Below are 26,982 nucleotides of genomic sequence, written 5' to 3'. Positions count from 1 at the left end.
TTTAACAACTTCAAATAGCTGTATCTTTCTCAGTCAAGGGAACTACCTTTTCGTTACTCAAAAAACTTGTTTAAAGAACCTCTATTCATCAATTTACGTTGTTATTTATAGAGAGTCTGCTTTTTCTCTGTCCAGGTTCTGTCACGTGTGAAACACTAATAAGTGATGAAAAGTGTGGAAATATAATTCGCAGTTGTTGTAAACAGTGACTTCGAAGATAATATAATACGATGTACGTTCGAGTATCGCGGCTTGAAAATGTCAAAATTTGGCAAACTTTGTAATGACTTCTACTGAATCAAAGGGTGAACGAGAGTGAAGTTGCAGTTAGCATTTAATCTTTGGAAAATAGATGTTGACATTTGTGAGTGTAGGAGTAGAGGTAGTGCTGTCACGTTAGGGTTTTAGAATAAATGGAGGAGTGGTACGCATTGATTCGTCTGAATCGCATAAAAAGGTGTGAATGAAAGGGTGTTTGTTATTGTTTGTCAAATAAACTGTTAGTTTTCTGTAATTTTTTTTAATTCGCCAGACGTTTACTTAAATAATATTATTATTGATTGTTTTCTTTTGCGAACTTGTTTGGGTGTGATGATAACGAAACACCAAAATTGATTCCATCGTAATGCTGTCGTAAATTTGTACACATGTATGCCATTCCTATATAATTAACACGTATAATTTTGTGGAATCGTGCGTGGGGTATGGTTGTTCATTTTCCAGATTGTCGTGCTACACTGGATGCTAAACACTTTTGAAAACGCTAATCTAAATTCTGGTTATGCATATGTAAACTTGTGCACGTCAGCTCGAGAGTTCATATGGAAAGAGTTGCCTCGTATTATGAGAGCTTAAGGGAGAAGTTTAGTGTAGAACGACTTACGCGTGAGTGAGCAGCAACTCCGTTCGTTGTGATTGATTGTGTAAGGTTATTGTGTTTCATATGACAAGCACGAAAGGAATTGCTATCCAGGTTACTTATTAAACCCAGCATTGATGCACAATGACTGAATATAGGTGATATTAAAAAATGTCAATATTATGTTTAACACTACATTGTTTTGTGGTTGATGGTGGGTCATCTGACAACAACGTTTGTAGTTTTTATCGTAAACATGTTCCTGTGCTCCAATAGATGTAATTACAATGTTATGCTGTTTTTGCAGATTTTTTCCTTGATGGTTTGATTTAATTTCAGTGACTTTAGATAGTGATTTCTAACATATTTAAATGATATTATTCCTTACACAGTCTGTTATCCACTGACAGCTAACCTGCATTACTGTATTAGCTTTATATACCTATTGCATACAATAAACATGCTGCACAGAGAGTTACAGTAAAAAGCAGATTGAAATACTTGGACTACTAACCACAGCTGTCGTACAATGCTGATTGGATTACACAGCACCTGAGGTAGCAAAGTGATATTACAATTTTGAACCAAACAGAGAAGGTGTGCACAAGCTCCCAGCTGAATGGCTGTTGTTGTTTTAACTATCCTGTAACCAACTAGCCATAAATAAAAACAATCACAGTTTTTCTGGTACAGGTGTAGTAACAAAGTAGAGAATACTTAGTATACTGTTCATAATACTTACTAGAAACAAGCTTTCACAATGATATAATGCTGGAACATAGCTAAAAACAATACTTTGAGTAAAATGTTACAATAACTTCTCAGTGTACTCCACTAAAAGATTTTACAAATCTGGTGAGTAATTGTTTCAAAGCCAGTAATGAATAGTAATATGTTTAAAATTTAATTTGTGTGTACTGGATTCTGGAACAGATTTGTATCTGATATTAAAATAAAATGTGTACTTTTGTAATATGTGAGAATGTGAAGGTTTAGGAATGTGGTTTAATTTCAATAGGAAGCAAGTATTTTCTGAGGAGGGATGATGGAAACTATATGTGGTGATGAATTGCTGCCAGGCTCTGTGCAAGCAGAGCCTAGTGAGTCCAATGGTGCTGATGTACAGACTCCTCCAGAATCTCAGAAGTCAATGGCATTCACAATACACTTTGCAGACAGCAAGGGTAATGCATCTGCAAGGAATCTACGAGAAAACTTAGGAAGATTTCCTTTCCGACATACGAGAAACTGGTCACTGTCTGCAGTTGGTGAAGACAAGGTATTAAAATGTTAGATAGTAATTTTTATCACATTGTTTAGTAATCATTTCATTTTGATGGAGTGGGTTACACTGATATTCTTTTCGATTAATTAAAAATTTAGTCAATGCAGTGATGAAATGACTGCATTATTTCATTATAAACTTCTCTGAATGATTAAAGCTGTTCAGCAGATAGTTCCCATCCATGAGCAGTGCTCTTACTTAGACGTACCAAGGTATTTAGGTTTATCTACCACCACATTTCAGAGCTTTAATTTGCCATTATGTCTTGCCCACTTTTCGAAATTCACAAAATCACCTGTGCGCACCTTTCAAGGGTATCACTCTTGAGCAGATTGCTACATGTCACATTGTGAATGCTTGTGCAGAGAAGATAGTTTAGTTTTTATAAGGTAGTGTGCACTGTCTTATACAATGAGTTCATATAATAGATTACTTTTATTAGTGAGGCTCTCTATAAGACTGATATTTGTGTTCTGATGCTTTTTTTTTTTAATTGACAAGCATTGTATGTGACCTGTCAGCCGTTACCTTATTCTGTGTTGGTCTGTACGTATAGCATCTTGGGGTAAAGAAGAATGTTCGGTAAGAGTTGTCAGCTTTGGCCAGAGATGTAATGTTAATGACTGTTGTTGTGTCATCTTCTGGTGCATTATATTCACAGTTTTTTTGTTAGTTGGCAAAGCCAACAAATGTGGAAAAAATGAAAAGAAAATGCAATCTAGTTATGATGAGAGATTGGTCTGTAACTTTGCCTGAGGTCTAGGTTAGGGTGGAAGATATAGTTTGATGACAGACTAATCTGTAGCTTAGACCATTTGAAAATATCGCCAATAACATCTTTTTATAGTTGCCATATTGTTTATGGCATTTGTCACGTGTTTCCTACGTCACTTGCCAAAGCCAGTAACTCGTATCGAACATTCCTCTATACCCATGTCTTGGGATATTGGAGAATTTAATGTAATATTTAAACTTGCTGATAAAATCTGTAGGCCTACATCAGTTCCTCCTCTGCAGCTGTGACAAGCTCCTGGAACATATGCTTTAATTTTTTTTAAACAGTGTTACTTTATTTTGGTGCCATCACTATTGGTTATGATAACATTAAGTTACAACAACATTAATGTTATCATGTTAGCTGTGGTTAAAGAGTAGTGTGTGATTTCTGTGTGTCACACACTTTATTTTGGCAGTGTTGGTGGGTCTTTTATTGCATGCTGATGTTGGGAGTTTGTTGATGTTGGTTGTTGCCAATTGGAGATAGCCAATGAGAATCGCTGGATCTGATGGTTTCTTTCATCAGAAGACACAAATTGTTTACATTTGTTTTTAATATGGAGAAAGTCTGAATAACTTAAATTTTAAGATTGCTCACAGGTATTCATATTATTTTTGACGACTGGAAAAAACTAGATGTACTGACGGGTTGACCTTTAGGAAAGCCTGAGGCCTAGGTTAAATTGGAATGTGGCAGTTTGGTTGTGAGATGACAAAGCTAATGAGTGTAAATGGAAGAAAACTAGATGTGCTGATAGCAATCTGTAACAAAACCCAGGCCGGCTGGAGTGGCCATGCGGTTCTAGGCGCTACAGTCTGGAGCCGAGCGACTGCTACGGTCGCAGGTTCGAATCCTGCCTCGGGCATGGATGTGCGTAATGTACTTAGGTTAGTTAGGTTTAATTAGTTCTAAGTTCTAGGGGACTGATGACCTCAGATGTTAAGTCCCATAGTACTGAGAGCCATTTGAACAAAACCCAGGGCCTAGACTATGCTGGAATGTGAGTTTGTGGTTTAAATAATTAAATCTGCTCTAGTAACATATTTTTTCATGCTTAGCACAATGTTTTTTGATAATTTATTCCTGTTTTCAAGCACATTTGTGCATTTGTTTACATAAATATTTATGGCAATGTTTCCATGTGTGATTTTCTGCAAACATCATCAAAAATATTCATGTTAACAAATGCACTTGCAAATGAAAATAAATTCTTGAAACACATTGTGCTAAGCATGAAAAAATAAGTAACTGGTGCAGTTTTCATTATTTAAATCATGACTGACATAGTTGCAGACTTCCCTGAAATGCAGAATGCAATGGATGAAACGGAAAAGTATGAGTTTGGTTATGACTTGTCAAAGCCAACAAAAGTGAATGAAAGAAAGCTAGATTTGCTGATGGACTGACCTGTAGTACTGCCTGAGGCCTACATTAGGCTGGAATGTGATATTTTCTTGTAAGTTAGCAAAACCAGTGAATCATGGCATGAAATACGGTTGCCATAATAGACTGATGTGTAGTGTAGTGCTGACTGAGATATACAGTCCTTGTTGCAATAACCAACTTGGTTTGGAAATTGCAAATGAGTATCTCATGGGTACCTGCATCTGACTCACAATTTGCCGTGTCAGGTTCTCACGATTGGTCACACGAACTGTTACAAACAGCAACACACAACGGAAAAGCCGCTAACACTGTAAGTCCACTTTTACCACATGTACTGATCAACACACAGAGCTAACATGAATTATTTCAGGAATTCTTTAACTGGAGGTTTAGCAAATTCAGAAACAGGTGGGTCTTATTGACATTTTATGTTTTGGTGTGTGATGTCACTGTGGCACGGAGTTCTTGAGTTGGTTGTATTTGTAGATGTCTTGTTGTTATATTTGATGGTGCCCTCTGGTAGTGGATGTGGATGTGCTGAGTTTAAGGTGTGGTATTGTGTTCATTTGAGTTTTCGTTGTCATCATGATAACGTGGTTTTGAGTTTAGATAGTTTGTGTGATAATGTGGGTTGTGGAATTGTTTTCAGTGAGTTATTGAGGTTTTTTGTTTATGTGTGTGTTGTTTTTATTAGATCTGATTAGGGTGGTGTTGTAGTGTGGTAAGAAGTCTAATTATTTTTTTAAAATTGCCTTTTTTTTTGTTAGGTATGAATATCACAGTGAAGGTCAAGAGTGTATCACTAAGTTTTCAAATGGCTGATGATATGGTGTGTGTGTGTGTGTGTGTGTGTGTGTGTGTGTGTGTGTGTGTGTGTGTGTGTGTGTTTTTTAGCCAACCTAGGTGGTATTGCCAGAGGCTTTTGTTAGTAAGTGGTTTTATTCTATAGGAATGGTGACGCTTTCTGTGTTGTATATTTATTGGAATTCGGAACTGTTTTATTTGAAGTAGTGGGGTCAACAGAAACATCCGATCTCACGCGTCGGCTTTGACCCGTGACGTAAGGGTGTTGTGGTGTGTGACGTCATTACGGCGCGGACTTTGGCTTGTGAGTGTGGCGTGTTTGTAGATGTTGCCTCGTTGACGTTACCTTAGTAGGAGTTTTAGGGCCTGTAATATATAGTTTACCTTTTTACTGTACTTTTTGTTTTAACGTCGTCTATGAGGCTTTTATCAGTTTGCCATTAGATTGTTCAATCTTTATGGTCTATATGTTTTGTCGCTACTCGTTATGTCTAATGAATCAATATTGTTTTTTTCTTTTTTTTTATTTGTTTCTTTTTTTTATCTTTTGATTGACCTACACATTGATCTGTAGCGTAGCCCTGAATACGAGGTTAGGTTGGGAGTTTTTTTTTGGCGGGGGGGGGGGGGGGGGTCAGGGGGGAGGGGCGCAGCCCCCCCCCCCTGCCTGGCCTTGAGTACCACTTGTTTATTATTATCTTTGTTTGCTATCAATGTTAGCAGATTGTTCTTGTGAAACCTTTGAGTGTGTTGTTTTTCTATGTGTTTTCGTCTTGTCGTTTCCGCCATACTTGTGACGTCATGGGTCAAAGCCGACGGGTTAGATCGGACGCTTCCGTATTTCCAAGTAGTGAATATGCGGTATTTGGGTATTTGAGTTGTTTGTTTTGGTTCCACTTTTTGGAGCTGTGGCTGTTGGTTTTTTGGTATCGACAGCTGTGGTTGAGCATAGGTCAAGGGAAATGTCCGATTCCTGTGGATGTGTAACTTAAATTTTTTTTAATATTATTTGTTTTGAGATGGTGTGGTGTTTTTTTATTGTGGTATATTTAGTTTGTTCCTGACCTAAATGCCCAATTTGCTGTGGTTGTCTCATTAGTTTCTTTATATTTTTGGAGTGAGATGTTATTGTATCATTTTTATTTTTATTCGCATTAGTTGGCACATGTATGTAGTGACATCATTGTTGCCATTTTGTATATGCTGGAAGTAGCCATTTCCACCGTACTGATGACATCATCAGTCAAAGCAGACAGGTGGAATCAGATGCTTCTGTAATGCCGATGAAGAAAGGCTTTCATTATGAATTGATTCCCAAAGTTTGTCAGAGAGATTGATGTATGTACTACCCTGTTTATTGTTACTTATTTACATCAGTATTTTCCGAGAACTTCTCTAATTTCAGCCCATAAACTGAATCTAAAGAAGTAGTTTTTGAATACATCTTCAGCATGTTTCATACAGTTCTTCAGAAATGAAGAGATCTGAACAGTTGTTATTACTATTCTTCAGTAATGTGTGTAATCCTATATTCACTGAAATAGTTCAGAGGCTTACATATTCAGACTGGTTTTAGAAATTGTACTGTGTCTACTGTTAGTAATTTTGATTCAGTACTCTTTTTCAGAAAAATGTCAATGAAAGTGCTTTGCAAGCAATAGGACTGTCACCTTTACCATCAAGAAAACTGGTTTTGCCAAGAAGAGCTGGCTATCACTCAGAAGGATACTTTTCAAGTGATCAGGAGGAGGATATGAGAACTAAAAGTGACATATTTGTCCAGAAGCTAAAGACTGCAGAGAGAGGTTGGTAGTCATTTGATGTTTTGTTTACAAATTAAGGTGTGTTATTCAGAAAAAGATCAAGATATTTGGCATATTGTGTGTGTGTGTGTGTGTGTGTGTGTGTGTGTGTGTGTGTGTGTGTTTCATAATTTCATTACTTCATCTTGAAACATTCGGGAGTGATATGCAGATGGAGTAGAAATTATCCAGAACAAAAAATTTGGTGAGAAATGTGTCAAATGTGAAAGGTAAAATGTACATGAGGTAGGAGCATGTCAGTAATGTGAAAGTGCTTAAACATAGTCAAGCAGTCCCAAATAAGCTCAAGGCAGCAATTAATGTAAAAAAGAAGACAGGAAATATTGGCAACAATGTTGGGAGGTGACGAGAGAATGAAAAAAGTAATAGAAAAAGGAATCTGACTGGTAATAGACTATGAAAAAGTGCCATGAAAAAGGAGAGGAGAAACAAGGGGGTATGCTATTTGAAGCTGAGGTGTTGACAAATGGAGATTTCAATTTCCCTTTTATTTTCCTGCTTCAAATGCTGATTCTTTCACCTTTCAAGACCTCGGCCTAGCACTTTCGTTCTGACAGAGGTGTCAGGCTTAAGACACAATTTGTGCTTGGGACAAGTGAAATTCAAATTCCCATTCTGAATTGTGTTTTCTTTGCTTATAGAATCACATGAGATGAATGCCAGGAGAATTTCATAAACATGCTGTGGCTTAAGCTTGCCTTCATCTTCCTTTGACTGAGCTAATGACATCTCTGTTGTCAATAATTGAACCCTGATCTTTAATTTTTCCAGTTACCCTATATGTCAAGGAGATATTAAATTGTAACCCTTATACGTTCCCCCTCTGCCTTTGTTATGACATTCCACAACTACTACCTGATTATTCTGATCATGAGCCCCTCTCATCTCTCTGTTTTTTTAGATGCCTTTGCCTTCCCATGTCTGACATATCTCTTGACTCTGGGCTCTTTATTTTTACATCTTGGGGCTGCATATGCAGGGTGTCCCCTTTATTTTGACTAACCCAAACAGAATTTTATCCAGAAGCAGAATAAAACATTGTGTGAACCAAATGTTTAGCTACCATGGGCACATTAATCAGCATGATTGCTTTTCTAGTAACTTTGTCTATTGTGAAGTTATGATCAGCAGTATATCTCATTTAAACTGTAGCCTATATTTTTCATTTGGTAATCTACTTCCTCTCCTCAAGACTTCTTCACAAACATATTGCAGTGTACCTTTCACATAAATGTGAGGTTATTAAAAGCATAAAACAAAAGTGAATTTGTTTCTCCCCTCTACTAATACAAAGTGCAGTATCCTGGTATAAGGTAAGGCTAGACACGCATCAATGACATTTCCACTGGCCAATTTTACTTGCCCAACAGTGAGCACTGACACAATTCACAAATAATTTGATAACTGTGTGCACATGACCGATTTATAATCAATCAACACTTGACATAAACATGGACATTGAAATGGTTGCAAGTGTTTGTACTCTTGTTATTAAGTGGAGACAGAAGAAATGTTGAGTAAATTACTGGGTACATCTGATAATAAGTCCAAGACTTTGTGATGGTTCCAGAATGAAATTTTCACCCTGCATTGGCGTGTATGCTGATACGAAACTTCCTGGCAAATTAAAAACAATATGACAGAAACTTCCTGGCAAATTAAAAACAATGTTACAGACCAAGACTCAAACTCAAGACCTTTGCCTTTCTCGGACAAGTGCTCTATTAAATGAGCTACCCAAGCGTGACTTGCGACCCATCCTCATAGCTTTACTTTTCCTGTGAAATTGTGGAACTAGCACTCCTGGAAGAAATGATATTGCGGAGACATGGCTTAACCACAGATTTGGGGATATTTCCAGAATGAAATTTTCACTCTGCAGCAGAGTGTGCACTGATATGAAACTTCCTGGCAGGTTAAAACTTTGTGCCAGACTGAGAATCTTACTCTGAATCTTTGCCGTATGTGGACAAGTGCTCTACCAGGAGAACTGCTGTGAAATTTGGGTGGTAGAAGATGAGGCACTAGTGGAAGTAAAGCTGTGATGACAGATCATGAGTCTTGCTTGGGTAGCTCAGTTGGTAAAGCACTTGCCCATGAAAGGCAAAGGTCCTGAGATTGAGTCTCAGCCCAGCACACAGTTTTAATCTGCCAGGAAGTTTGAATGTGATGATACATAACAGTTTTCTGCTGAGTAGTTGCTCTTCTAGACAGCATCTCAAATGAGCAAAGCAGTTGCGGCTTTATCTGATGCTGCTTGTACCATAGGTATTTGGGCTATGCACAGCTCTCTTTAAAAGGAGTAACTTGATGTCACTGGGTTAAGCTGTATGTGAATGCTTCCATGCCCATAGCGAACTCCCTGCAAATAAAAATCTGAAGCTTTTAGCCTGTAGTCAGATAGTCTATGCATCGCCTAGAATTGTAAATCAATAAATACACAGAAATAAAAAAATAAAAGATAAATGAATAATTTAATAAAAAGTGATCTGCTTTAACGTCTGCAGTTGATGTAGATGACAGAGAATTATGCTGAATAATGGATGTCAAATTCAACATCTTTCAGCTGTCTAATTACGAAGCTCATTTTATTTGGCTACCAGCTTCTGCGTTTTACCACACCATCTTAAGGCCCCTGATCAACGTGTAGAAAGATTCTACCTCAGTTCTGATCAAAGTTGGTGTAGTAAAGTGCTGAAACTGCTAGCCAAATAAAACAAGTTTGGGAACTATATGACTGAAAGGTGTTTAATTTAACATCCTGTATCCAACAGCCGAGTCTCGCAACCATCTCTTAAAAAGATGAACATACAGAGAGATATTGAATAATATTTATTCAAGAAAGGACATCTTAAATAAATGGGAAGTGGCCCTATATATCCAGTTAAAATACAAACAGAAAATATCCTTATCAAAAACAGTAAAGTTACATTGAGAGCATTTTGACAATGGTAGCTCAGTCCTCAAACGAAACAGTCACCAAAAATATGCGAAAACTGAGTACAGTTTGTGATCACAGAACCCCAAACATGCACCAGCCCAAATAATTCAGAATTCACCATTATGATTTACGCAGCACACGAAAAACAAACAGTGTTCAATGAAGGACATTCAGACCTCTTGAAATATAAAGTCCGTTCAAAAGTTAGAGTATTGTAGCAGCTGTTCACTGCCCAGAGTGTCCGCAGCTCGTGGTCTAGTGACTGGCATTGCTACCTCTGGATCATGGGGTCCTGGGTTCGATTCCTGGCCGGGTTGGGCATTTTCTCTGCCCAGGGACTGCACGTTTGTGTTGTCCTCATCATTTCGTCATCATTTGTGACAGTGACTAAGTTGGACTGAGTAAAGAAATTGGACTGTGTGAAAAATAGGGACTTTGTGTGGGCGCTGATGACCGCGAAGTTGAGCGCCCAACAAAACCAAACATTGTCATCAAACTGCCCAGAGTCTGTCACCAACACAACTGAACATCACAAGTTAGATCTGCCTTCCTCCAGGCCTCAACAGAAAGTGTCATGATCAGGATCTAAGTGAAAAGTTTCTCATATTGCTCCCTCGAGCTCTTCACTCAAAAAATATTGGTCTCCATTTGACTCTCGAAGTGTTCCACCACTGTCTGCTTTTCCATTGGCTGAAGGCTGTCCCCACCGAAATTACATTGTTATTAAGTTCTACAAACATGATTTGACTTATATTGACCACTTCCTGGACTAAACTAATATTACAACAATATTTAAAGGAAGAAATGTTATAAACAGTCACACTCAGATCATTTACAATAAATATATATATAAATTTTTGTTCATAAATAAATAAGCCATCATGCTTGCACATGTGTGCTTATGTTAATTGACAACATGTTGTCATTAAATACTGTTTAAGCAGTTATTTATGCCTGCTTGATGGAAGTATCTGTTGGCACTCTTTTTAATAATGGTGTCAGCTAACACAAGCGATTGACCACTTCTTAAAGTAGCACGATTTTGTATTTATAAGTTGTAATTAATATTTAAATAAAAGTACTGGCAAAATAGTAAATTGTTCACTCAATAAATACATAGTAATGTAATTAGATAGACAAAAATTCAGTCGCTCACCAAGTATTGACAGGAGAACACACATATGCGAGCTTTTGGAGCCAGTGGCTCCTCTTCTGGCAGAAGGGTTGAATAGGAAGGAAGAGAGGTAGAGGAAAAGGACTGAAGAGGTTTAGGAAAAGGAGTAGATTCTGGAAAAGTCACTCAGAACCGCTGGTCGGGGAGACTTACCGGACGGGACTAGAAGCTCTCCTGACCTGCAGTCCTGGGTGACTTTCCCAAAATATTTCCAAGGGAAAGACTTCCTTCTCATCCTGTGTGATAGGTCTTCCCTGACCCGTGGTTCTGGGTGACTCTTCCAAAATCCATCCCTTTGCCTAAACCTCTCCAGTCCTTTCCCCTCATCCCCCTTCCTTCTCCTTCAACCCCTCTGCCAGAAAAAGGGACCGCTGACTCCAAAAGCTTGCATAAGTATAACCTTCTTTTATGTGTGTTCTCCTGCTGCCACTTGGCGAGAAGATTTTTTTTTTTTTAAATCCATCCAATTACATTACACAGTCAAAAATTTATTATTTTCAATAAATACCTAATTATGAAAATATATGAGAGGTTTGTGGTACATTGTGAAGAATATATTGTTCTGACTAACATTTGCATACTAAAAAGATATAAAAGATGTAATAAATCAATTAATAAATCAGAGACAGGAACACAGTGCTTGATTTCTGATACTGTGACCTTCTGGGGTATTTAGATGTCTTCAGATGTTATTTTAATGCTTTTCTTGTGTCAGAGCTACCGGTACATCATACCGACATGTACTGTCACAAATCTAGCATTGCAGATGTGTAGCTCTCAGGGATGACAGATATAGTGCAGTGCTGTTGTCTGAGGTAGCATTTGTTGAAATTGTGTGAAGGGTTCAAAATTTGTTAATTAAAAGGTTCATTGTGTAAATGTTTAGTCGCTGTAAAATATTAATTTCTTTAGTTTTAAAGACATTGAAATACTGTTGTCAATATATGCACCTCATTTAAAGGAGATCACCATTGTATTCAGATCTGCTTTAATACTTCAGTGTGAATTATTGTAGATTCTCTAAGAATTGAAACTTAGCTGTATTTCAACTTATCTGACACCCCTCCTTTTTTGATGCATCCCCTGCACAAAGGCCATGCGAGCAACTCCTGTCAAGATACTCTGTACAGGGATTTACCAACATCTGGCCATGCCAATCATTTTTGTACCTGGCTCACCTAACCAGACTGGCCATGACATGCCCTCAGTCCTGGGGCTGCACAGCTAGTCCTCAGTCACACAAGCAAATTCAGTTCTCCTCCTACCAAATGCAGGTGGTCAAATAAATGAAAGGACAGAACAGTAAGTTGTATGAAGATTGAGATCACTCTCTTAAAACTTGTGGGAGTACACCAGAATGTTGATCAACACTTTTGATATATTACTTGCAATTACTTCACCTTATATTACTTATAAGTATGTAATTTGTGATAGTATTTCAAGTACTGAAAGGCTCTTATTTGCTGGAAGGTAAAGACATTTAAGAAATGAAACATTCAATGTAGTTCAGAAAATTAGGTTTTATGTACTTGAAATTGGGGACATATGTTGCCAAAATCAAATTCTCATTGCCAACTACTGTTTCTATTAAATGTACCTCAATTAGAATCTCTTCTGAAAGTGCAAATGATTAATGAGATCCACCTGATTGTAAGGTATCTTGCTCAGCATCAGCGATTACTAACATGAATTTCATTTTTACTTTCAGTTTTTCTGTGGTACTGAGTCTTTGCAATGAAGGCATCAAAGACAACATAAGATGTGTATCTTCATCAAAAACTTCTTGACTCTTGCTTTCCGATATTTGCAAGAGATGTTCTTACTAAGAACCTTTTGCCTTTGTTCACCTGGGCACTGACTGTTGTCACAAGTACACGGGCTGGCTCTGGTTCCTGAATCTGTATTCTACATTTCTTATTCAACATTTAATGAACCTCAAGGTTTCTCTCTGTCTGAAGACTCAGAAATTACAATTAACGGTTCCACTGGTTTTTCTGAGTCTTCTGAAACATTGCTGCTAGTACACCTTTCATTTAAAGTAGGCAAAAGGGAAAGCAGCTTATTGAAGCACTCATATTGTTTCCATTTTTCTTTTTTTTCAGGTTGCCCAAACTTTGCATCTCTCCAGGCATTATATTCCTCCTCCTAAGCATGTTCTCAAATTTTCACATTGATTCTGTAGTTTAGTTACTGGAAAAAACAAAACATGTGTACTTTTGTCAGTTTGACACAGTTTTGACGTATGTGGAAACTATTAATTAGATATTTTAATTTTGTTCACAGATATTTGGCAACAGAGAACAGCTTCCAGTCATTACACTTTGAATATTTACTTGATGCTACAATTGTCGGACAAATAGAAAAAAGTACATGCAATAAATTGTGGAAATGCTTCCAACTTATTTATATGGCAGAAAAGATTGAAATGAATGTAGCAGATGCATTTTATAAACGAACTCATTTCCCGAATTGCGTTGGAACTATAGAAGGAAAGCATATATGTGTAAAGAAACCAAACAACACATTATCATCATATTACAGTTACAAGCAGTATTGTTCAGTGGTACTGATGGTGATTGCAAACAGTCAGTCACTATTGTTTATCAGTGGCCGATGTAGGAGCATGTGGTAGTTGCAGTGATGTACAAATATTTAAAAATGTGAATTTTTGGAAATGACTTTCATGTAACAAATGTATTCACAGTTGTGAATACACACAACCATTGGTTATGTAAGGGAATGATGACAACGAAAATTTGTGCTAGGCGGGGACCTGAAACTCTGATTTCCCACTTTAGTGAGTGGCCACCTTAACCACTATGGCTATTTGTGCATGATTCACAGCAAGGCCAAAACCTCCATATGTCATTGTCCTGCACCACAGCCTGTATTTGTACACACATCACGTAATTCTTACACACATTATGTAATTCTCGTGCAGGGGAGGACATTTTAATTGTTGCTGTAGTTGCTGCAGTGTCTGTTCCTTCAGACATGCGTCCATGTCCAAAGGAAAATTGCATCATTCTTCCTAACAACACAGGCACTGCAGTATCATCTTTCACATAACAGTTTAAACATTCCGGGCAGAAGTCATATACCAGGTGAAACAAATGGAACAGCAATGCCATATGTTTTTGCTGATGATAAGGCATTGTGTCTATGAAGACATGTGTTGAGGCTTTGTGCAAAAAGAAACCTTATGCATCAGAAACAGATCTTCAATTATAGACTGTGTACAGCTCGCAAAATGGTAGTGTGTGCGTTTGGTATTCTCACAAAGAAATGGAGGGTATTACACCAACCTCTTGACACAAATTGTAATTTTGTGAACGCGCTGTAAAAGCCTGTTGTGTGCTTCACAATTTTGAGACACTCCACAATGGAAAACAAATTGAAGACAAGGACAATTTTCCTGCAGAAACCTATTTCTTTGATATTTTTGCAACAAATGAGCATGCTTCACAAGTGGGTCAAGATAACTGTAAATTATTTTCTTTAGTACTTCACTTCACCAGTAGGATCTGTCCCCTGGCGACATGACCACATATAGACACTTTTGACAGTGATGTTTTTTAACTTATGTCCTGAAATATTTAAATGTAAGATGACTTTATTTCAGCATTGTGTGTGTGATTTTATTTGCTATGTTTAGAAAAACAGAAGTTAGTTCTGTCCATCTTAGTGTTAAAGTTTCACTAGTTTCCAGCTGTGCTCTCCCTTTTTTGTGTTAATCTGTATAACATATCAATTTTTAGCCATGCAGCACGGGTCGGCATTCTGCTAAAGAAATTAATTCCTCGGTATTAATATTTGTCATTTTTAAAAACTGTCACACTGTGCACTAATCGACTGAGCTTAAACAACAAATGCAGATTGCAACATGCAAAATTGCATGCATGACTGCCTTGGTCAAGGTGGATTAGCTGATAGTTTTGATTGTTCAATCAGCCATGCACCTACTTCCATATAACACCATTGTCACAACAAAACAATTCTGTAAACAGCCAATTGATAAATCATTCGTGTGCCCTTATGCTAACTCATCCGCTTTGCTGGAGTTGACGGTAAATAAATGTAGGTCAACTATCTTCAGTTGTAATCTTCTGTGATTACAGTGTACACCAACAAAGAGAAGGTGGAAATGCTACTCATCTATGGAAAATGTAAGCAGAACAGTAATTGCAATGAAGGTATCCCGTCAGAAGGGTTGGTTGTAGAGGAAATGTTGATTGGCCTGCTTGATCTCTCGATTTAAAGCTTCTGAATTTTCTTCTTTGGGGATGCCTGAGGGACATTACCTATTGTGATATTCCAGTAACCCCTGAGAACATGCAGGAATATATCGCGCTTGCTAGCGATTCAACATGCATCACTGGTAGCAGTGATAAATTTGTACGTCCAGTTAATGGAATCTAGAATCATTGTCGAAAGTCGCCATATTGAGAGCTTTGGAATGTTGTAACCGTTTTTGGTCCCTGCAAAGGATTACAGAATTGCAGAACAGTATTAAAGATCCTCATTCCGGTTTTGTATTAAAATCTATATTGTGTTTACATGAATACACAGTATGTTTCTGAATAGGTCTTAAGGAGTGGAAGTGGCTTACTGAATAATAATTAAAATAATATAAGGTACTGTTTAAATAACATGCAGTGCTCTTCTTACCATTGTAACAAATAAAGATACCAGAAAGACAATCATGTTGCTTAATGTCCTCCTAGTTGTAAAACATAGTTTGCATGATTCATCTTTTTATTTGCTTCTGCACAGAAAGTTATCTGGGGTACTTAATATAAATGGGACACCCTGTGTAATAATTATTTATATCTAGGTTGTGTGATCCATTCAAACATTTTTGTATGTTTTGTTAATAAGCTCAGCGGACAAAAAATTACTCTTATAAATCATCACAAGCATGCATCATTTAATAGTGTCTAATTCCACCCCTGGACTGATAACCGCCTGGATTCAGTTAGGAAGGGGGTCCACAAGGTTGTGCAGGTATGTCACATTCAGGTTAAGCCACTTGTTGAGGAGTTAATCATGCAGTTCCACCAAATTGTGGAGATGCTGAAGTTGGCATTTTACCCACTGTTCCAACATATCCCCAAAGATTTTCTGTGGGTTTCAAGTAAGGTGATTTTGCAGCCCATTCTAGATGTAATAGGGTAGGGGAGTGTTCAGAAAACTAGTCACATTTTCTGCCAGCCAGATGAACTTTTCTGTTGTCGTCTTGAAAAATAGAGGTATCAATAGTGTACTCATTGTGCAGATGTTGACTGGACCCGCCTGACCTTGCACACATTCAGCATGAAATGTTTCTTTTGGGCTTTGGTGCACTCGATGATGAGCATGATTTGAATAAAGGCAGAAACATGATTCACCAGACCACATTAGCTTCTGCAAGTCAGCTAGTGTCCACATTCAATGATTTCTAGTCCATTGAGGATGCACAGCTTTATGTGACTGTGTGAGCAGTGTGCTCTTGCGAGGTGACTGACCCCATGTTCATTTCATGCAGAACACATCACAATGTTCTGTTGCTAACAGGTTGGGCTGGACCTTCATTCACTGCCTGTAGCAATTTCAGTTGGGTTTGGAAGCAATTTTGATTCACAAACCATGAAACGCATTTCTAATTCTTATTCAGGATCTTTTTCCAATCATAATTCTGATGTCATGTTTTGTGGCCATGTGTGTTACACCAGTGGTCGAAACATGTTGAACAGACCACTGCAAAGCACCAACAAATCCAGCAACTTAACACACCTTATGGTTGTGGGCACAGCCTAACATGATTGCCCCTTTTTGCCATGTTTCATGTCCTTACATTTGCCCCTGCTACATATAATGTCCACCTGAAGCATTAATGTATCACTGATTGCTACTTCATTATGCTCAAGTAGAGGGAGTGTTCATCTGGTTGAGCATATGAGTTGATCACTGCACAATCCGTAAAGGCGTAACGAATCGATAGTCTGAATGCAGTGGATGGGTTGTAGTAGGGAAAGTGAATGGCCAACTTCAGTTTATTGGGAGATTTTTAGGAAAGTGTGGTTTGTATGCAAAGGAGACTGGTTATAGGACTCTAGAGCAACTCATTCTTGAATACTGCTCGAGTGTTTGGGATCAACACCAGTTCAGATTTAAGGAAGACATCAAAGCAATTCATAGGTGGGCTGCTAGATTTGTTACCAGGAGGTTCAAACAACACACAAATATTACAGAGATGCTCAGGGACTCGGAGGGAATCTGTGGAGGGAAGTTGATGCTCTTTTCTAGGAACTGTATTGAGAAAATGTAAAGAACTGGCATTCAGAGGTAACTGTAGAGCTTTTCTATTACTGCAAACATATGTTTTGCATAAGAACCATGAAGATAAGATGAAAAAAAATTACAGTTCGTGTGGATGCATTTGGACAGCCCCCCCCCCCCCCCCCTCTCTCTCTCTCTCTCTCTCTCTCTCTCTCTTTCTCTCTCTCTTATCTCTCTATTTGTGAGTGGAACAAGAAAGGGTATGACTAGTAGTGTTACAGGGTACCATCTGCCACACACTGTATGGTGCCTTGTGGAGTATTTATGTAGATGTAGACTGCCATTTTCAGAATGATCTTCATGATACTAAATTTATTTAAATATTAAAACACTGCACTATAATGTGTTTTTTCTTGCATAGCACTTCGCATTTTGAGAATTTATGCTCATTATCAGGCGCAAATATTTACATTGATATTTTGTGTGATGTCAGTATTTGTGTTGTTCTGCCTTTCTTGCCCTACAGTCTTTCCTTCATGGTTTTACTGCAATCAGAAAATATAAACCTTGCTATTTTTATGTTTTAATGTTAAAAACTTTCTTTGCCTGTATATTTACAGGTACTGTGCCATCTTCATTGTGCAGAAATCATGTATAATACCAACGTAAATATTTGCTCTTGATAATGAGAATAAATTCTGAAAATGTCATGCTATTGATGAAAAAAATATAACTGGTACAGTGTTTTATTATTTAAACCATGAGTGACACAGTTTCAGGCTTTCTGAAGATGTCAGTTATGATTATTAAAACTAAGATAATTATAAATGCTGCTAATAAAACTACTTTAAAAAAGAGTTTGAATTGTAGCCACAATACCTCGGAATTCACTGCACTACTGCCATGATTGCTGTGACAAAATATGTATGTTGCTTATCACTACATGGCTAAAATGTACCATCACTGCCACTAACACTACTGTTGCTAAAGGTATTACACTTACATGTTTTCAGTGAATAACAATGAAAGATTGTATATTATGGGTGCAGGTTATACAGAGGTATTGAGTTTATTGTACTTTATCAATATCATTTGCTGTGGGTTTCCTGATTATATATTGTACCCATTTGTAAAGCAGTCATCTGATTAATTTTGATGGAATGTTGTTCCTGTGCAATGTGTTAGTTAGCTTGAATGCATTCACATAACCGCCATTAACTATGGAAATGATGCAGAAATCCTACCTAAACAAAAAAGTACTAGTATCCTTGCATTACTAAGAAACCACCTGTTGTTACACAAAGTAAAACAATGGAAATTCCAGGAGGGAACAGCAATAATATTATGAAAAGCATTGATTCCTATTTGCCATATAGAAGAGGCATTGACTTGCAGACAGGCACAATCAAAAGCCTACTAAGCTTTAAAAGTTTTGACCAAAAGGCAGTCTTCAGAAATAGAAAGCCCATACACATTCACACAAGCACATCTCGCACACTCATGGCTACTGTCTCTGGCCCTTGCAGAAAGACTGTGAGCTGCAACTGCATCTGATTTAAGCAAAAATCTGAGGTGAGTAGTGGAAGTAAGGAGGAGATTTGGGGGCAGGAAGTGAGAAGAATAGCAGGATAGGGGTGGGGAAAGTGGTGTTGTGCTTATGAGAGTGTGCAGAGATGTGGTCAACATGGGTAGGGCTGCTGTTGCAGATACTGGACACTGTGCTGGTGGAGGTGGGTGGGTGGGATTAGGAACAGTGCAGAAGAAAAGAGAGAGAAGTGAAGTACAGAAGGGGAAAGGAATAATGAGTGCACTGGTGAAATGGAATAGAAGGCATACATAGTGCTGGGGTGGGGACAGGGAAGGGGATAGGTAGGTGGAGGACCAGTACTAGTGAAGCTTGAGGACATGATGATTATGGGAATAGAGAATATCTTGTGATATGTTGTAGGGAAAGTTTCCACCGGTGCAATTTAGAGTAGCTGGTGTTGGTGGGAAAGATTCAGATGGCACAGGTTGTGAAGCAGTCATTGAAGTGAAGCATATCATGTTGGGTTGTATGTTCAGCAACTGTTCCAACTGTCTCTTGCCCACTGTTTGGCAGTGATCATTCGTGCAGACACACAGCTTCTTAGCTGTTATGCCCACGTAGAAAGCAGCACAGGGGTTGCAACTTTGTTTGTAGATGACATGGCTGCTTTCACAGTTAACCTTTTCTCTGAAGGGATGGGAGATGTCTGTGACAGGATGGGAGTAGGTGGTGGTGGGAGGATGTGGGAGACATGTCTTGAACCTCTGCCTATAGCAGGGATATGAGCCATGAGACAAGGTGATGGGAGCAAGTGTGGAATAGGAATGGGCAAGGATATTGCGTAGCTGTGGTGGCCAGTGGAATACCACTGTGGAAGAGGTGGAGAGGAAAATGATAGGTTATTATTCATTTCAAGGCATGAAGAGAGGTAGTGAAAACTCTGACAGAGAAAATGATTCAGCTGCTCCAGTCCTGGCTGGTGCTGAGTCACGAGAGGAGCACTCCTTTGTGGCTGGACAGTGGCAGGTAACTAGAGAGACAATGCGTGGTAGATCTGTTGGAAGGTAATTTCAATCTTTGAAAGCCTGAGTGAGACCTGTGGCATATTTGGAGAGCAATCTCTGTCTACATCAAACCTACCAGTCACCAGCAATACCTCCCTTCCATACTGCGTAGCCATCTGTGGTTTTTGCATCTCTAATGACCAGCAGTCCCTCTCCAAATACACCAAGGGTCTCCAGAGGCTTTCACTAACTGAAATTACTCTCCCACTTTTGTACAGAAACAGATCTACCATCCCTTGTCTCTCCAGTCACCTACCACCTCCCACATTTCCACCATCCAGCCATAAAAATGCACTGCCCTCGAGACGCAGTATCACTTGGGACTGGAACAACTGAATCGCATTCCCACTAGAGTTTCAACTACCTCTCATCATTCCCTGAAATGAGAAATATCCTACCCACTAGTGGTATTCTGCTGCCCATTGAACCTATGCAATATCCTTGTCCATCCACGCTCCACCCCTACTTCCAACTCTTTGCCTCATGGCTCATATCCCAGGAACAGACAGAGATGGGAGAACTGTTCCCTACATCCTTTCATCATCCTGTCTGTTGTAATGTATTATCGCATGACTAGCTATTGATGTGGAACTCTGTCCTTACACTGTGATTAATTTATCAAAACTGATTGGCTCATTGGCAGTGGACAAGTAATTTCCTGCAGATGAAATCGTGTGTTCTGCTGAAAAATATCTTATACGAGACCTGTCACAAAAGATATTAGACAAATAGTGCAAATTTGTGTACATAGCAGATGTGTTTAATCAATCATGGTCACCCTGAAATTCCCGCGCATTTGGGGACACACTTGTCATGGGGGACTTCAAGGACTGAATAAATTTAGGCCTCACAAGTCACGCCAGTCAGAAATCTTATGAATATACTGTCACATCTTCTTTTGCTGCACATAATCTACTGGAGAAGGTAAATTTGATGATAGTGATTGATTATACTGGTGGGAAATGTTGCACACTTCTATGAAGTTCTGTGAAGTAGTTTCCCTATGTACCAAACATTCTAGTAGCATTTTGAAGCAGTATGGCTATGAGTGCTGTATTGCAAACTGCCATTGTAGTCTGTTAGAACTCTATAGCTTGCAGATCCCTACGGCCCATCTACTTTTTTGCTAGTTGATTGCTAGAGAGACTGACTTAAATTCTTTTAAATGAAGTGGGGCAAATCACACTGAAGTATACAGAAACACAACATTAAAAAATGTGGAGTTGAAAACTCTTTGGCCAAATAATTTTTCCTTATTTTATTACTAGTTTCAGTCTTAGGAGATTTTATCACCAGATGCACACCTCTTCCTAAACTAATATACAGATCATAAAGAGCTTTTAGCCAAAATAGGTGCCATCAGAAGTGGTAAAACCACAAATTACTCATATATGGTCACCGTGAGCATACTATTGATGGCCCTACACTATGGGTCAGCTGTGTTTTATTGCAGTTTTATTATGTTTTTATCAGTTTTGACAGCTCTTTCTTGGCTGTAAGTAGTTTATGTTTTGTTTACTACTTTAGCAGGACAGACACATCAGATAATGATCTAATAAAATAGAAACTAGTCATAAAATAAAGGAAAAAAAACTATGACTAAAGATTGTCTTCAGTTTCACAGATTTAAAATTCTTTCAGTTATCATTCAGTATCTGGTAGAAAGTGTTTTCAGAACTATTGGTACATTATAATAATACCAGTTATTAGGGTATGTCACGTTAGAGACTTAACTGCAGAGTAAAAGCAATGTATGCAGACATTTGATGTGATAGAGTACCATGCTCACCACAGGTAACATTTTTTACCCGTTCAAATGGAAATATATTTAATCTGCCAGAAAGTTTCATATCAGCGCACACTCCGCTGCAGAGTGAAAATCTCATTCTGGAAACATCCCCCAGGCTGTGGCTAAGCCATGTCTCCGCAATATCGTTTCTTTCAGGAGTGCTAGTTCTGCAAGGTTCGCAGGAGAGCTTCTGTAAAGTTTGGAAGGTAGGAGACGAGAAACAGGAAGAAGTAAAGCTGTGAGGATGGGATGTGAGTTGTGCTTGGGTAGTGAAAGGCAAAGGTCCTGAGTTCGAGTCTCGGTCTGGCACACAGTTTTAATCTGCCAGGAAGTTTCATGTATTTTCTTTATGAATATTGTTGAGTTAAATAGTATTTGTGCAATGAAGGAACGGGTATAGAGCACTTTCAATACAAAATTATATAAAATTTTGCTCTAAGAAAATAAGTAACTGTCATAACAGATTCATCTGCATAACTTGTGTACACAATTTAAAAAGTCTTTATTCTACACTACTGGCCATTAAAATTGCTACACCACGAAGATGACGTGCTACAGACGTGAAATTTAACAGACGGGAAGAAGATGCTGTGATATGCAAATGATTAGCTTTTCAGAGCATTTACACAAGGTTGGCGCCGGTGGCAACACCTACAATGTGCTGACATGAGGAAAGTTTCCATCCGTTTCCTCATACGCAAACAGCAGTTGACTGGCGTTGCCTGGTGAAACATTGTTGTGATGCCTTGTGTAAGGAGGAGAAATGCGTACCATTACGTTTCTGACTTTGATAAAGGTCGGATTGTAGCCTATCGCGATTGCAGTTTATCATATCGTGACATTGCTGCTCGCGTTGGTCGAGATCCAATGACTGTTAGCAGGATATGGATTCGGTGGGTTCAGGAGGGTAATACGGACCGCCGTGCTGGATCCCAATGGCCTCGTATCACTAGCAGTCGAGATGACAGGCGTCTTATCCGCATGGCTGTAACGGATCGTGCAGCCACATCTCGATCCCTGAGCCAACAGATGGGGATGTTTGCAAGACACCAACCATCTGCACGAACAGTTTGACGACGTTTGCAGCAGCATTGACTATCAGCTAGGAGACCATGGCTGTGCTTACCCTTGATGCTGCATCACAGACAGGAGCATTTGCGATGGTGTACTCTTCGACGAACCTGGGTGCATGAATGGCAAAATGTCATTTTTTTGGATGAATCGAGGTTCTGTTTACAGCATCATGATGGTCGCATCTGTGTTTGGCGACAGCGCGTTGAACGCACATTGGAAGTGTGTATTCGTCATCGCCATACTGGCGTATCACCCGGCGTGATGGTATGGGGTGCCATTGGTTACACGTCTCGGTCACCTCTTGTTAGCATTGACGGCACTTTGAACAGTGGACGTTACATTTCAGATGTGTTACGACCCATGACTCTACCCTTCATTCGATCCCTGCGAAACCCTACATTTCAGCAGGATAATGCATGACTGCATGTTGCAGGTCCTGTACGGGCCTTTCTGGATACAAAAAATGTTCGAATGCTGAACTGGCCAGCACATTCTCCAGATCTCTCACCAATTGAAAACGTCTGGTCAACGGTGGCTGAGAAACTGGCTCGTCACAATATGCCAGTCACTACTCTTGATGAACTGTGGTATCGTGTTGAAGCTGCATGGGCAGCTGTACCTGTACACGCCATCCATCAATGCTCTGTCTGACTCAATGCCCAGGTGTATCAAGGCTGTTATTACAGTCAGAGGTGGTTGTTCTGTGTACTGATTTCTCAGCATCTATGCACCCAAATTGCGTGAAAATGTAATCACATGTCAGTTCTAGTATAATATATTTGTCCAACAAATACCCGATTATCGTCTGCATTTCTTCTTGGTGTAGCAATTTTAATGGCCAGTAGTGTATATTCTCCAGGAGTTATATTATATGCATTTCTTGTTAATAGGTATTAGAACAACAAATCTTGCTCAAGAGAAAAAAATTTTAGCTGAACATAGCTCCCAGATTAAAGCAAAATTAATGTCTGCGTGTGAGCAGCAGCAAATACAAAAGTTTTTTGAAAGAGATCGACTGCTAAGTGACGAAGTGAAGGAAAAGCGACACAACACATCTTTAAATAATGTTGCTAGTCCTTTTGAAGATATTGATGCTAACTGTAAAGAAGAATGGCTAGTTGCCAGCACGAATGATGATAATGACATTGAAATAAGAGTTCAGGCACAAAATCCTGATGAAATGATTGATGATATTGAGGAAGTGATAAATGACTCTTCGAATGACACTGTCAGTGAAGCAGGAACCTATACAATTGAGAGAGATGTGCCTTGTCCAGAAGAAGATGAGGCTCGTAAGGAGTTGGAAAATGTTATTGGGTTCATGAAATCTGCTCAGGAGAAGGATATTGATCAGACTGAAGAGCAGAAAGGAAACGGATTCAAGGTAGGTTTTAAATATAATTGAACAGTTTATATATATATATTCAGAGGACAAGTCTTGATACATGTGTCAAATTTTGCCAAGAGCGCGCTGTAGCTGTATGAGCTGTGGCTTTTTTTCATGAATGAATGGAAAATCTTGAGCCACCCTGTATCAGTAGTTGCTCATGGTTCCAAAATATTCAAAGGCAGAAATACTTAGCATTTTTATTAGATCACATCACTTAAATTATCGATTGGATACTTAACACTTGCCGGCCGTGGTGGCCGAGCGGTTCTAGGCGCTACAGTCTGGAACCGCGTGATCGCTATGGTCGCAGGTTCGAATCCTGCCTCGAGCATGGATGTGTGTGATGTCGTTCGGTTAGTTAGGTTTAAGTAGTTCTAAGTTCTAGGGGACTGATGACCTTAGAAGTTAAGTCCCATAGTGCTCAGAGCCATTTGAACTTAACACTTGAATATTGCAGCCAAGACATTGTTTTAAATTTTCCGGAGTGCTAGCCCAACTATGTTTGTACATTATTTACACTGTGAGTAGATAAACTATATGTCTGGAGTACTGAGTGAAACTGTATCTGCATGAGATGTGTTCCAGGTTTCCTTTTGTAGTGCTACTATTGAGTGACATTCCTGTGAGATCACTGCAAACTCCCACTATATGATGCTGCTCTACAAATGTATGGAAACATTACCAGCCTGCTTGATGCCCCGCTGATAAGCATGAGATAAGGCTCACATGCATTGCACCTTAGCAAAATGTGAGCCTCAACTCAACAAGTAGGCTTAAAATGACACACATGGTGTAGTTAAATGTTTTCAGTCATCTGTGGTTTAAAGAGTGTAAATGAGCTGCTGCACATTATGAAGAAACACTCTTACCCACAGCAACTTACAAAGGTCTCTCTTAAAAGTAGCTACTGCATTGAATTCTGGTGTTAGATTAGTTGCTCCGGCTTTTAGATAGCACGTTATAATTCTGAAATTGCTATAAGAGGACTCTAGGGTGCCTGCAATGTAGGGCAATGGTTTCAGTGAAACATTTCTGGCTCAGACCCCCGTCTGGCTATGCAAATTTAAGTTATCCATGAGTTTCTTATATTGCTTAATGTCAATGCTCCTAATGCTTCCCCAGCCCGAACACGTTCCATCTTTGATGGTCTTATTCTTAATGAAATGTTAAGTCTTAATATTCCTTTTTCATGCCTGCCATAGTGGCTGTTCTTGACAGAACCGAGTCAGTGAAATAAATGGAAAACTGATAATGAAATCTGTATACCATCTTGTTGAAAAGCGTTTACTGGCTAATGTACATTTTAGAGTCACAAGGGCTCCAAAACGTATATTGACATAGTAAAAATTCTGTAAAAAGACAGTAGTCTAATTTTATTATGAAGTTTTCCTGAATTACGTTTAAAATTAAAACTTGTGCCACAGGTTTGAGAATGGCAGCTCCCAGCTGATGTCTGTAATTTCTTTATGTCTTAATGGTTGAGATTTTGTGAGAAAATCAAATGACTTCTTCTTTTTGACACTTGTAATGTTTGCTGCATCATTTGCATGCATGTAAAACAGTGTACCTCAAATAATGCATGGAATAAATGAAACCAAAAACTGTGAACTGAACACAGTGAAGGTAGTTTTATGTGCTGTCACGCTTCTGTTGACAAGTTTTCTGAAGAGTATGTTCAAAGTGAGAACTAATAATAATGCCAGTTACGTACACGCTGCAACAGTGTCAACGTCACTGGTGCAAATATGTTTGAAGTGATTGCTTTACACGCAGCAGTAGTTAACTGTTTTGTATCATTCTAAATCACTGAAAGCTTCTTATAGACCACATGGTTTGCAGTACCCCAGAGGCAGAAGTGTAATGGCATTAATCAAGTGATCCTGCCAGAAATCTCTGGATAGGACTCCTCCTGACTCTCCAGTTTGGGAAAAATTGGTTTACTGCATCTCTTGTTTCTGAATGGTTGTAGGCAGGTCGTCCATGCTGGAAAGGCATTGTTCAACAGATATTCAGAGTCACGTTTTCTAATGACAAGCGTTAAATACTTACCAAAAAACATGTGCCACCCCCCACTCCCTCAAATTAGTGCACTGTCAAATAAATAAAAGCTGGTCATGTGCTATCCGATTATTCTGCTTCACACATTCGCATTCCTGAGGCATTCGTTAAATACATTACAAGAGACAGTGTGAGTTTACTGTTGACCAATAATACTTCTTTCTCAAATTTTCATTACTGTGGTTAGTAAATGTTACCTAATCAGCAAACGTTACTTCCTCTACAAAATTTTTATATTTCTGTAGGGTCCATTGACTGTACTCCAAATGATATTGAGAATCACTGCTGTGTAGCTCTTGATGTAAGGAAATATGGGTCAGTGAAATTTATATCTATGAAGAATACTCAAAACATTTTTCTATGGGATAGCAGTCTGTCTTTGCATTTCACAGGAACTGACATGCATATTTAATGCAGTAGCTGCAAGAAATGCTGCTTTGTTGGCCACTGTTTTCCATTGAATATATTTTGTTGGAGCAAAATCTGCGGTATCCTTAGTTCTGCTGTATTAAGGAAAGTGAGGTGTGCTGGAAAGTGTCTACATGGGAATTATTCTGTATGCAGTTCTGCTATTTTCGACACTTTTGGTGACATTCAGCATAAATTAAGAGTGTATTGACCTATTCTTCATTAGTAAATAGTGCTTCTCAAAATGATTTAAGTATTAATAATGAGTGTACAGTGTGTATGTTTCACAAGCAACACATTGCAAATTGATTACTGCATTCCATTGAATAAATCTTACCTAAATAGTGACATCACTACAGTTCA

At 38.6% G+C, this 26,982-nt stretch overlaps 1 protein-coding gene across 2 annotated transcripts in view; it reads left to right on the top strand.

Moving 5' to 3' along the window:
- The first annotated feature begins 312 nt into the window (after window positions 1-312).
- The window catches only part of LOC126161812 (uncharacterized), a 103,845-nt gene continuing 77,175 nt past the window's right edge, over window positions 313-26,982 (top strand). Inside the window, exons 1-4 of one of the 2 annotated variants that reach the window (XM_049917911.1) lie at window positions 313-457; window positions 1,878-2,138; window positions 6,740-6,917; window positions 23,654-24,147. In XM_049917911.1, the coding sequence (XP_049773868.1) occupies window positions 1,902-2,138; window positions 6,740-6,917; window positions 23,654-24,147 (909 nt within the window). In that variant the 5' untranslated portion in view covers window positions 313-457; window positions 1,878-1,901. Of the gene's footprint in view, window positions 458-1,258; window positions 1,715-1,877; window positions 2,139-6,739; window positions 6,918-23,653; window positions 24,148-26,982 lie in introns of those variants that run through there. The other variant, XM_049917912.1, reaches the window with a different exon arrangement.

The sequence above is a fragment of the Schistocerca cancellata genome, chromosome 2 (genome assembly GCF_023864275.1).
Source record: "Schistocerca cancellata isolate TAMUIC-IGC-003103 chromosome 2, iqSchCanc2.1, whole genome shotgun sequence".
Classification (NCBI taxonomy): domain Eukaryota; kingdom Metazoa; phylum Arthropoda; class Insecta; order Orthoptera; family Acrididae; genus Schistocerca; species Schistocerca cancellata.
Note: the sequence above shows the minus strand (reverse complement) of the source record. Positions and strands in the feature narration are given on the sequence as shown.